The 13104-nt window shown below is 38.5% G+C and overlaps 1 protein-coding gene across 1 annotated transcript; it reads left to right on the top strand.

Annotated features, from left to right (window-relative positions):
- The first annotated feature begins 5759 nt into the window (after window positions 1-5759).
- On the top strand, window positions 5760-12825 carry tatdn2 (TatD DNase domain containing 2). Its single transcript, XM_057844986.1, has 7 exons — window positions 5760-5925; window positions 6634-6925; window positions 7034-7393; window positions 9417-10349; window positions 10451-10578; window positions 11182-11365; window positions 11639-12825. The coding sequence occupies exons 2-7, from the start codon at window positions 6641-6643 to the stop codon at window positions 11777-11779; spliced, it is 2031 nt and encodes a 676-aa protein (XP_057700969.1). The 5' UTR covers window positions 5760-5925; window positions 6634-6640; the 3' UTR covers window positions 11780-12825.
- Window positions 12826-13104: the final 279 nt, after the last annotated feature.

Genomic DNA, 13104 nt, shown 5'->3' with positions numbered 1-13104 from the left:
AGTTATCTTTTTTTCCATTCGGCTTGCTCTTTTAGGAGTCGCCACAGCATTTAATCCTTTTCCATGTCAGTTTATCTTCAGGATCCTCCTTTCTAACACCAACTGCCCTCATGTCTTCCATAATGTTGTAACACTGATAATTCATTTTTTATGCTATGTTACTGTTATTTTGGCATACAGTACATTCTATTTCCAGACAGGTTGTAATGAGATGTTTCTTAGGGTTTTCTCAATTTTGTGGTGCCTTCAGAAAAAAAAAAAAACACCAAAGACTAAAGTAAAGGAATGAAATTATTTCGCACTCACTGAGCTGACATCACACAAGACTTTGTGAGATTCAACAGCCTTTATGTACGCTAACAGTCCTGATACAGTTTCTGTGTCACATTTGATATTTTATCTTCGAGTTATGAGTTGGGGAACATTTGAGGCATTTGAATTTGAAGGTTTCACCATCTTAATGACTTATAGCATTTATTTGTAACACTTCATTGTCAATTAAATGTCCATTTTAACTTTTTATCTGAAATCTTGCCAAATTCAGGTAAAAATACATCTGTGTAATTTTTCTGAAAAATTATTTACCTTACATTTTATTAAATAGTACTTGTTTTCACTTTGTTGTGTCTTCATTTAACGAAACCTTGAAAACAGTGACTATCTGTCCACGTGGAAAATAGACAAAAATTAAATTCAATTACACTGTCCTGAAAATCTAAATTGAGAAGTCAATCACTATTCTGTCTCGCATCGGTTTATCTAGCTCTATCTCTGTTTGTATACTTCATATATATATTTAAATACATTTGAATTGGATGGGGTATCAAGAGAGTATCATTAGAGCTTCCATTTGGCCATATTTGTCTTATTTCAAAATACATGTTTTGTGGCCTAGCAGAACCCCGACCTGAAATGATAGTGCACCGACCTCTGCCATGCAGTATAATGGTGCCTGAGAGGTGCATTAAATAGTAATTTTCCCCAAAATAACAGTGTCATTGCCAAGTTTATGGCATTTTATTCAAAGTTTTCAGGCTGTAATTACTGTCAAAGGTGCTTCCGTTGTCTTGTTTAGTTGTTTTTTTCCCCATTCAAAAATATTTTGATTTTAGAATTGGGCTTTAAAACGTCTACACACCCTTATCAAATGTGAATTGTTTTATGTTGTGAAAAAATGTCACCAAAATAAGTTAAATAACATTTCTATTCTTAATGTGACTTACCTATAACAGTGAACAGCTAAATTTTATTTCGTGGCTTCCCTAACACAAAGCAAAATGTGTTGTTTGGCTCCCAAATCGCTCCATAGATGTTTATAAAAGAACAACGGCAGCGAGTAAAATGAAGAATAATCCTTACTTTATAGGCAGTGTAAAAGGGGCCTGTGTAAACAGACAATTAATGACAAGACGGCAGTGCAGTGAACAGCTTCGTACTGCTTTGGGAGCAGTTGAGTAAATTGCATTGCACAGCCACTGTAGAGAGAAAATACAAGAGCTTGTTCACGCCATATGTTGAAGGCTTTGATATGTCATACCTGAATATAGTGGAAGGTTGCAGTCGGTTACCTGATGGTGTTTGAAACACACGTGGTACTCTGTGGGCACTCTTGTCTTCCTCTTACATTCCGGAAACAAGCATGTAGTAAGGATGTAGACCCTGGGTAACTTGGTGCCCTAGGCGAAAGTGTAGCTTCATCTTCTGAATCGCTTATCCCAATGAGGGTCACAAGGGTGCTGGAGCCTATCCTAGTTTAACCATTGGCACTGCACTGGTTGCCAGCCAGTCGCAGGACCTGAGGTGGGTAGTAACGCGTTACATGTACTCCATTACATTTACTTGAGTGACTTTTTGAGAAAAATGTACTTCTAAGAGTAGATTTACTAAGCTATACTTTTTAATTTTACTTTACTAACCTTTAATCAAGGGCAGGGTCAATGCAGCTAGCTATCAGGAGATTTTGGAGCACTTCATGCTTCCATCTGCTGAAAAGCTTTATGTAGATGAAGATTTCATTTTTCAGCACGACCTGGCACCTGCTCACAGTGCCAAAACCACTGGTAAATGGTTTACTGACCATGGCATTGCTGTGCTCAATTGGCCTGTCAACTCTCCTGACCTGAACCCCATAGAGAATCTGTGGATATTGTGAAGAGGAAGTTGAGAGACATCAGACCCAACACTGTGGATGAGCCTCAAGCCGCTATCGAAGCATCCTGGGCCTCCATAAAACCTCAGCAGTGCCACAGGCTGATTGCCTCCATGCCACGCCGCACTGCAGCAGTCATTTCTGCAAAAGGATTCCAGACCAGGTACTGAGGGCATAGCTTATATAATTAATTGAAGGTTGACTTTTTTGTATTAAAAAACACTTTCTTGTATTGGTTTGATGAAATATGCTAATTTTTTGAGATAGAGATTTTTGTTTTTTCTTGACTTTTTTGCCAAAATAATCAATATTAAAACAATAAAAGGCTTGAACTCCTTCAGTTGTGTGTAATGAATCTAAAATATATGAAAGTCTAATCTTTATCAGTACATTACAGAAAATAATGATCACAATATGCTATTTTTTTTAGAAGGACTAGTACATGCGTACATGCATACATACAGTACATATATTAGTGATGTCTGATCACGTGATTGGAAATGAGGCCGATCGCGCCATTTTTCAGATGATCGAAATCAGGTGAAAAGGATTGGGTTTTTAATTTTTAAAATATATTTTTTTTCTGCTTCGTGCTAGTGCAGCCTCTCAGCCTCCCTCCTGCTGTTGAAGTTAACAATGATTGACAGGTATGTAGCTTTGATCTGACCACAGTCTTCTTGGTAGCGCAACGATCAAAGGCCGATCAGAAATGTTTTTCCTGTTTTTTTCTTAAAGCAGATCTTGAGGGCTAGGGCCTTTTCATATTAAGTCTTACCGTATTTTTCGGACTATAAGTCGCACCTGAGTATAAGTCGCAACCAGCCATAAAATGCAAACGAAGAGGAAAATAACATATATAAGTCGCACCGGAGTATAAGTCGCAATTTTGGGGGAAATTTACTTGATAAAATCCAACATATAGAACAGATATGTCATCTTGAAAGGCAATTAAAAAAAAATATACAATAGAGAACAACATGCTGAATAAGTGTACAGTATGATAATGTTACATGATGCATTAACAACGAAATGCGAACGTGGCCGGTATGTTAACGTAACGTAGCTATTAAGAGTTATTCAGATAACTATAGCAACAAGTTTACAAAACCATCAATGTCACCCCAAAACACCAAAATAACATGTGAAATTATATAATAATGTATTAATAATTTCACACATAAGTCGCTCCAGAGTATAAGTCGCACCCCTAGCCAAACTATGAAAAAAAACTGTGACTTATAGTCCGAAAAATACGGTAAATGTTGTATTGACAGCAACATAAGTGAGACAATCATTCATCAATACCGCTAAGCATTAACACAGTAAGATGATGCACAAGCCCTCCCCACACCTTTCACTGTCAACAAGAGCTCAAAACGAACAAAACAAGAGCAACAAGAGGTTGAGGGTGCCAGGTTATGATCTGACTCACGGTCATGGATTCAGACCAGAAGTCACTTTGAAGATAACTGATATGTTCTATATATAGCATATTAAAGAGTACTTAATACGCTAGAAAAAGTTCAGGAAGCGTTGCCTGAGTATTTTTCTTCCCCTAAAGCAATTTGGTGCCCTTTCAACTAGATGGCACCCTAGGCAACCGCCTAGCTCACCTATGCCGAGGGCCGGCACTTGAAGTAGGGTTCACTGAAGACTAAAAGTAATACTGTAATAGAACTTTAGAGAATGGATGTCGAAATGTCACTTTACCAAGTACTTGAGTTCACAGGTGTTGTACTACAAATTGTGTCGTTAGACAACTCGGTGATGCAACCAATTTCTATGAGAGACAGTAAAGAAACAGTGGGGATATGCAGGCAGGACACTTGAAAATTCAGCGTCTCAACTAAAATAATAATAAACAATCCAAATGAAATGACACAACACTTGAAAGTTCTGAGATAAAAGGTTCAATCCTTGGCTCCTGCATTTCCTGTTTGGTGTTTTAATGTTCTCGTGCCTGCGTGTGTTTTCTCCAGGTAGTCCGGTTTCCTATAGCAGCCCCAAGACATGCACAGTTGGTTACTTTATCGCAGTGAATTTGTCCGTAGTGTGATTTTATCTGTAAAAGGTGGCAACCAATTCAAGTTCTACACCACTTCCTGCCCATGTTCAGTTGGGTTAAGCTCCAGCAGTCCCTAGACCCAGGGTCCTCAATTAGTGTACCGCAGTCCACGACCGGGCCACGGCACACCTCTCTGCGGACCCAGAGGAAATGGCACTTTAAAAAAAAAAACACATTTTTTAAAAACATATATTATTTGTATGAAGATCTAGACCGATCTATCTCTATGCGCTACTATTCTATCGCTAAATTCTGTTTCATTTTTAGTCAAATATCTTCCATATACCCACTTCTGTTGTCATCTCTATGACAACGATGCGCTGATTGGCTGAGAGAGCCTGCATGCTACCTAGAGTGGACGCATCGCAGCAGTGTGAAACACGACTCGCACCCGGCACTTTGCAATCTGTTTGTTTACATGCCACCAGTAGAAGACCGAATCTAACCAAACGGCATGCTCAAATTTTACCAAAGAAGAAAAGTGGACACCGAAAATCGCCGTTTCAATGAGGAATAGACTGAAAAATATGCGTCCATTTTACCACCTGCAAGTACCAAACCTATGTGCTCACTGCCTAATATGCTTAAAGACAGTGTCTCCGCATGGCCATCACATTTGTGCCAAAGTTCAAAGCCATGGCTTCAAACCCCAAATGCCATTTCTCTCATTGAGCAGTGTTTTACAGTTAAAGCCACTGTCAATAATTATTATATTTGCACCTTAATGACAGACCTTGTCATTTATGTTATGTACATTTGAACATGCACTGTACTACTTGCACGTTTTCTTTTTTCTCCAGCAGTGTTTGACAGTTACAAAATGTACTGTCAGTAGTTATTGTTTGCACCTCAATGACAGATCTTGTCAATTATTTTGTGTACATGAGTAAACATTGTACTTGTATGTTTTTTTTTTTCATTTTTATTTTAAGTCAAGAGAATGTTTTGTTAATTTATTTTTATTTCATCAGAATGTATATTGTATTTCTGTTTGGTCAAAAGAGAACCACCTTTACCACCTTGGACCTGCCTTGTACTTGACCAACATTAATAAATGGACCCATGATTGTATGAAAAAAACAATTGTGGACCTTCAAGATTTGTATTTGAGGACCCCAGCCCTAGAACCTCGTGATAAGTTCTAAAGAAAATGAATGAATTAAAGGGGAGGACATAAATATGGGAGCTATTTTTGTTTTCATAAAGGGCCAAAACTTGAAATGTTTAACAGGGTAGAATGGACACATAATAAATGAAATACAAAATATACTAAAAGAAAAATAATAATTCAAACTAATAATGAAAGCACGTCTCTTTTATTAAGCTTAAATTGCATATACAGTATATGTATGTCTGCCTTTGAAACATAATTTATACTTAAAGGACATCTGCTCCTTCTGGGGAAAATATTCTACAGACAGTATTTTGTGCATGCATTCTTTCAAACGTATATTATGTTCCAATTCCGTCCTCCGGCGCCTTTAAAAAAGTAGACGGACGGTGGAGGCGAAATTATATTGATTAGATTATCACCAAAATACTTGCAGCTGTACTCAAATCTCGCGAGGTTAGACCAACACGCAACTTTGTCTCCATCTAGCGTTACAAGATGTTTCAGACAAGCCTTCAAACTTTTTTCAAGTTACTTACTCGTTAAAGAAACTGTCCAAACTTTGTAGTAAATGCTGACTCATTAACAAAGAGGGACCTGGTGAGTCATGTCATTTACGCATATTTTTACCTTTTTTTTCGTAAAATTTAAAACTTCTCTTACGTACACGTTCACTTTTATCAATATTATCAATATTATAAACAGAAGCATACGTTAATGACGTGGCTTAAAAACGCTATTTTGATAATTGAGTGGCGCAGGTGTAAGTCAAAGATGCTAAGGCTAAGCTTGCTAGTTGGGTTGGCTAAAGAGCGAAATGCTTGCTGTCGAAGTACAATTATGTAATCTTTGCTTTGTTATACACGTTTCTGTCATCCCTCTTGATAAATTCTAACGTTTTTGCTAGTCATACACTTTAAGAAGTACATTCAATCCTGGCTTATTATTAATTCACTGCCACTAAAATGTCATTGAGTGACCTAATGGTACAGTAATTGTGTCCTCCATTTTTTTTATTAGGGCATCGTACTAATTTACTTTAGAGGACTGATTCTCGGTTGTGAAATATGACCTCTTTGTGGTCATCGTGTTTGAATTTTTTGGAAAAACAATAAAAATATTGGGGGAGGAGGGAGGGGATTAATTTTATATCTCTATTTTTTCTTAATATATTACCCCTGTTGTGTAATGAGTCAACGAATATCATTAATAAGGATTTTGCTTTTTAATGTATATATTCATTTTTGTTAAACCTATTGTATTTGTATCTGCCTGACTCTCTCGCCATCCTTTCACCCATCCATGTAGATTCAACATGGATAGCTGCCGGAAGAAGTTATCTTTTAAGATCTCAAAGCCTTCAAAAGTTTTCTCCCCGCCCACATGTCTGCATCAAAGAGATTTGACACTCACACCTCATGCGGTGTCACCCAAAGCACATTTGCCTTTCAACGACTCCCCTGGATCAAGCCGCTTTGGTGTGCTAAGTCTGAGCACCCCAAAGAGGAAATCGGAGGCAAGTTTTGACACTGGTGCTTCTCAAGGCAAAGTAGAGCTGAGGAAGCGGACCAGGAAGAGTTTTGAAGCGTTCACATTACAGGTGAATTTGTGCAGTAGCAGCAATAAAACATAAGAACTAAGAAGATGAGTGAAATCGTTTGAGTTAATGAGGAAGATCTGACTGTTTTGTTCTTTGAACATCTCACAGGAAGCCAATCAGCCAGAGTCCACACAGGGTGACGTATCCCCTCTTCCCACTCATTCTTTAATCAACAAAAAGGACAGGACACCAGAGGAGGGCTCTAAGGCAATATACACGATGGCATTATTGGCAGCCATAGGCAGCAGTGGCTTGAAGACCACTCCTTCAAAATTCAACGCTGACGCTGTTACAAGCCCTCATGTGAAGACTGAAGAACACTGTCAGGCTTTGCTTTCAACTCGTTCCTCCAAGTCGCTTCGGCTGGGGAAAAAAAGTGATGTCATTGGAGATCAGTGCTCAGCTTCCCAGGCTCTTGTGGTTTCAGTTGAACAAAAGGATGATGCAGTGCCTCAAACAAGTGGAAGGGTAATTTCAAGTTAAGCAAGTTATAAGATTTTTTTGTCTTGTACAGTGATTGTCATAGAGTATTCCATAACAGATTGATTAGAAAACCTCGATTTTCATTACAGAGTTATGCTTTCTATGACATTACCATATTACCGACCTAATGGTTAACACATCTGTCTCACAGTTCATGAATATTTCTTGTGTTATATTTCGTCAGCTAAAATAACATCCCATCCAAGAAGGGCATTTTAGGGTCATTGAACTGTTGTACATTTTTGATAGGCTTGACTGTGAGTACGATTGGTTATCTGACCAATTTTCCTGTAATTCGCTTGCGACAATTCTTGGAGCTGTACTACTATAGAAAGTAGATGATTAACCAACTTCCGCTGTCTGATGTAGGATCTGAGCTGGACTCTTGTCGGCTGTCCTGCCTTTGCTCCAGCTCAGATGCTACCTCTAGCAAACTATTTGCATGCTACTTTTTGTCATTACCGTCTTTGATGTGTTTGATGTGGACGACAAAACAGTGTTGGCTTTTATTGGCAGTTTAAACGAAGCTTACGACTGAACAAACTATTAACGACACATGGTGATGTGGTGCAGTGTTCTTTTGCTTTGGGAGCAGTTGAACAAATTGCATGCTCAAGGGCATCCTTTTCACTGCGGAAATAGAATACATGAGTTTGTTGCTCATATACTCTACAGGCACATATGTCGAAGGCAGTCAGGGAATCAAACCTTTTGACAGTTGAGCTTAAATACCATGTTGAATACAGTCTGTTACTCTCAAGCCTCTTAAATTAGAAAAATCTGTTTAAAATCTGGTTAACACTGTTGTTGTTTGATCGCTGCCGGTCCCTCATGGATGTCTACCACTGTCAATGGCAGTTAAATATCACTCAATGCCAGACCTCCCCGATTTGATGTCATAACTGTCAATGATAGTGAATGAGATAAGGGCAACTAGCAACAAAATAATCCAGAGGTATAAGAATATTTCAATATATACACAAGGGGTGTATGAAAGGTTTAAGCATCGGAAAGACAAGTGATTTTTGTTGGTTTATTTTTCAACATAGTCCCCTAAAAGGGTTGAACACTGCTCCCAACGGCACTGAAGCGCTTTTATCCCTTTAGAAGAACTCTTTTGTTGGGACTCCCCCCAACCCAGATGTACACACTTACAAATATCTGCTTTGTAACAACGATGGACAATTTTGATGGACACTCATAAATCCCTCAACCTGCAGCACTAACATCTCTGGCAAAATGTCAGCCAAGGTTTTATTCATTTGGGGGAAAATATAGAAGTCTGAGGGGGCCAGGTCTGGCGAATAAGGTGGATAGGGAACATGTTCCAATCCACATTCGTGAATTGTTGCCATAGCAGCCACTGAGGTGCGCATGAATTTCAGTTTTCTCCTTTTTCACTAAATCCTTGATGCTTGCTTATCAAAAAAAAAATCAGCAAAAAATATAAGCAAATCACAATCTTAAGATTTGGCTGGAATACTTAGAAAATCATAGGTTTGACCATGCATCAACGCTTCTTATATACGATGTTTAAAACTTTTCATGCACTCCTCATTTATATGTATATATTATATGTATATATATGCACATACATACATAAATGAAACAAAGTTTGCAGAGCAAAGAGAAAATGTCCAGCGACAGTCAAAAAAGAAAATCACCACCAAGATAGCTCCATTTATCACACTGGATTATTTATGTTTATGTACAACAAATTACTGTACTGAAATGCTACACATTTTCCCATTTCTTGAGCTAATTGAGAGGCACTGTTTAAGTTACTAGCTCCCTCTAGTATTGAAGTGCAACAGAATGTAGGCTGAATTTAAGCATCTTGCACAGGCCGTATTCAATGATTTCCTGCTGGGAGTGGGCCGCAGTTTGAACACCTCTAAAAAATGAACGTAAAATATGTCATCTTATTGCTCTTTAAAAAATGTTAAATACCAAAAAAGTGTTAAAGAGGTGAAGTGACGTGGGATGATGCAATGTCGTTGTCTTTCAGGTTGTTCTGGAAGACGTTGGAGTGAATCCTCATTACTCCCAAGACGTCTCTGCTTCTGCATTTGAACCACAAGCTCAGGACATTGAGACTTCATGTCCTCCTCTTGAGTATATTCCAGATCCCTTTTCTTATTGGATGGCTCTTCAGGGTGACTCCCCCAATGGCTGGAACTTTCAGAGTTCACTAGTTAATAATAGCTTTGGTGATACACCCTCTTCATCCCCAAGATTAAACACTGGAGACTCGAGTGCTGTAATGAGATCTTTCCCTGTATCGGAAAGGACAGTTTCCCTGCAAGAGCAGCAAAAAGAAATAAACCCTTCAGCGGTGGCCACAGTCTATCAAGAGACCCTAAAACCCCAGGCTCTGGACTTCTCAAACCTGATGGACACCTTTGCTTTGCCAAGACTTTCCATCTCTACAGAAAATACCTCCAGAGCATTAAGGCATTCATACGGTGGCTCTTCTGTTCATTCTCCCCGCTACGCATTTCAGCATGATGGCACACCTAGTATTACCAGACGGTCCGTGGGGAATCCTCAACCCACGTGGTCAAGTTACCCCCACAGTGCTAGGGGCTTCATAGACTCGCACTGCCATCTTGACATGCTTTACGGAAAACTGCGCTTTCGCGGCTCATTCAGACACTTCCGAAGTATTTACTGCAACAGCTTTCCATCAGAGTTTCAAGGCTGCATTGCGGACTTTTGCAACCCACGGCTCATGTCCAAGGAAGCTTTGTGGAAGGGTCTACTCGATGAGGACATGGTCTGGGGGGCTTTTGGGTGCCACCCACATTTTGCTCACGAGTACTGCAGCGCCAGAGAACAGAGTATACTGAAAGCCATGGGGCATCCAAAAGCTGTGGCGTTTGGTGAAATGGGTTTGGATTACTCCCACAAAAACTCTACATGCGTCTTTAAGCAAAAAGAGGTACGGTCAGAATTACATAGTTTTAATTGGAATTAATTGAAGCTTTAGTGTCCTGACTGTTTTTTTAAATTTATTATTATTATTATTTTTTTTTTATAAAGGTGTTTGAGAGGCAACTGCAGTGGGCTGTGGCTATGAACAAGCCTGTGGTCATCCATTGCAGGGATGCAGATGACGACCTAATGACAATCCTAAAGAAGTGTGTCCCTAGAGATTACAAAATTCACAGGTATGTACTGACATGGTCTTATTTCCTCTTAACAGTTTACGACTACCTCAGGGGTGTCCAAAATCCCGTATGAATGTCATTTGCAGCTGCATGTGTTTTTTTATGGGCCGGCACAAAAAGATAAAAGATCTAATTTAATAAAAAGAATTGTATAAATTTTATATAGGGTTTCAATTTAAACAAAGTACATTACAAGATATTACACTACTCATTAACCTGTAAAAGTAAAGTATTTAGGGGGGGTTTCATTGTATTTAACTCATTGGCTGTCATTGACAACAATAGATGCCCAATTCATTTTAACTGGGAGGACTGGCTGTGTGCTTTCATTTTGACTAGGAGGCTGCCCGCCCACCTTTCCCAGGTCAAAAGGGAATGGATGTATAGCGCCGCCAATGAGGGAAATTAATGCATTATAAGGGGTTCATTTGACTATGAGCAGGATGTACAAAAATGAGAAACTTGCTGAAACATTTTTTGGGGTTGGATAATTTTTAATAAAGCTGTCTATATTATGTGTACATTTTCCCCCGCCTAATTTTGGACTTAAACTTCTATCCCAACTTATTTTGTCATATGCTTTTTTTTTGCTTTGGATTATAGACACTGTTTCACAAACAGCTATGCGGTGATCCAGCCCTTCCTGGAAGAGTTTCCCAACATGTATGTGGGCTTCACAGCCTTGATAACATATTCAAGTGCCATGGAGGCTAGAGACGCCGTTCGTAAAATTCCTCTTGATCGCATTGTGTTGGAGACAGACGCGCCATATTTCCTGCCAAGACTGGTACGTTTCCAACCGGGCCTTAAAAATGTAAACCATGCTCCTGCAATATGTGTTAAAGACAAAGTAAGCTTTAGCAGCAGATGGCATGCCATCATTTCTCATCGATATTCAAGGGTATCATGCCAAAATAGGACTTAATTTAGTGGACTTCTTCCGCCTTAAAACCTTTTCAACTGGGAATGATTTACATTTCAATTGCAAATACCCATCCAAAGGTCACCTTCACTTTTTGTCCCAGATCTCATGTTATTATGCTTATTCTATTATATTCAGGTGAACAGAGACCAATGCAGATTTTCCCATCCGGGACTGGGTATCCATACTTTGCAGGAGTTGAGTCTGCTCAAAGGTGAAGACATGCCTACCGTGCTCTCCACCATAAGAAACAACACCACTCAACTTTACTGCATCTGAGAGATGATGTTACGAGAGGTTGTTTAGAGAGATGAGAGATGTTTATTTCGTCATTTAAGTTCTTATTTTTATATGCGCAATGTAAATTGTGGAGCAGCCTGTAGTTGCCTTATAAGCATTCATTGTTTTCATTGTTGTAGTTTAAGGAAGTTAACAAGTTTTACATGTTCTCATATGGCTGGAGTTCACATCGTGCCAAATAAATGATTCCGACTCCTGCAATTTATTTTTGATGCAGCACCACCACCTTGAGAAGACCCAGCATTACATTAAGACGTGAAGTGGACAACCAATGCGTATTGAAGGCACTTTATTGATTGAATGAAGTAGCTCTGGGGGACAAGCGCATTTCCACTTAGATGTTCATTTTGTGGGATTTTTATTTTGACCAGGAAAGGTCTCGATGTGATGTTGAAAACTGAGTCATGGCAGAGAGGTAGGTGTGTGCTGTTGATGTTCCAAATAAATTCTATTTCAACATGTAGGTCAGAGCATAATTTGTTCCCGGTGCTACAAATGTGTCTGATGCATTCAGTAACGCAGTCACCTATTCTCTGATAGTTCTGACCCACTTGCTATAAGTAGAAATTTGTGTTTGGCTACTCTTCTCTGCTATCGACTCGTTTTAAGATTTTTTGGGGTATATTTTACATACAGTATTTTAAGTATCAAGTGATTTCTCAGTCACATGAGAAAAGTTAGGCATTGAAATATGAAAGTGTGCTAGTAGGATGGAATACAAAAGGTTTTCACAAAGGTGTGTTTATTTTGTTTTGACAAAACAAAAAAATATATCAATAATATTAGCATTTGGTATACAAGAATGGTTTACATAACCCAAAATGTCATGTCCACATATTTGGATGCCTGGTCTCAATTTTTATTCTCTCTCTCCAAATGAATAATCAATATTCTGTCTACTTTGTTTGAAAAATTAAAACTATTAATTGTAAAATGTTAATTTGTTGATTGTTTTCTAATTCATTCAAACTAGGACTGACTCTTTCAATGCCGTTAACGGCACTGAGGTCCAAACCATTTTGACTTTTATTTTATTTTTTTATTGAACAATATACACACAAAACAAAGCACTCAAGTATCTACATCAAATACAATATTATAGATTGAGCATAACCGAACAACCAATGGCAACGACAAGAACAACCACCACAACAAACACAAAAGTAAACAAAAATAAATAATCAACTTTTTTCTCTTGAGAGGACTTCCTAAACCAACTTAAAATGTTTGAATAAAGAAAACAAATAATGGACCTTCCCGTCGATCACATTCAAAACTTTGCAATATATAGAGAACTCATTTCT

This window comes from Corythoichthys intestinalis, chromosome 9 (genome assembly GCF_030265065.1).
Source record: "Corythoichthys intestinalis isolate RoL2023-P3 chromosome 9, ASM3026506v1, whole genome shotgun sequence".
Classification (NCBI taxonomy): Eukaryota; Metazoa; Chordata; class Actinopteri; order Syngnathiformes; family Syngnathidae; genus Corythoichthys; species Corythoichthys intestinalis.
Note: the sequence above shows the minus strand (reverse complement) of the source record. Positions and strands in the feature narration are given on the sequence as shown.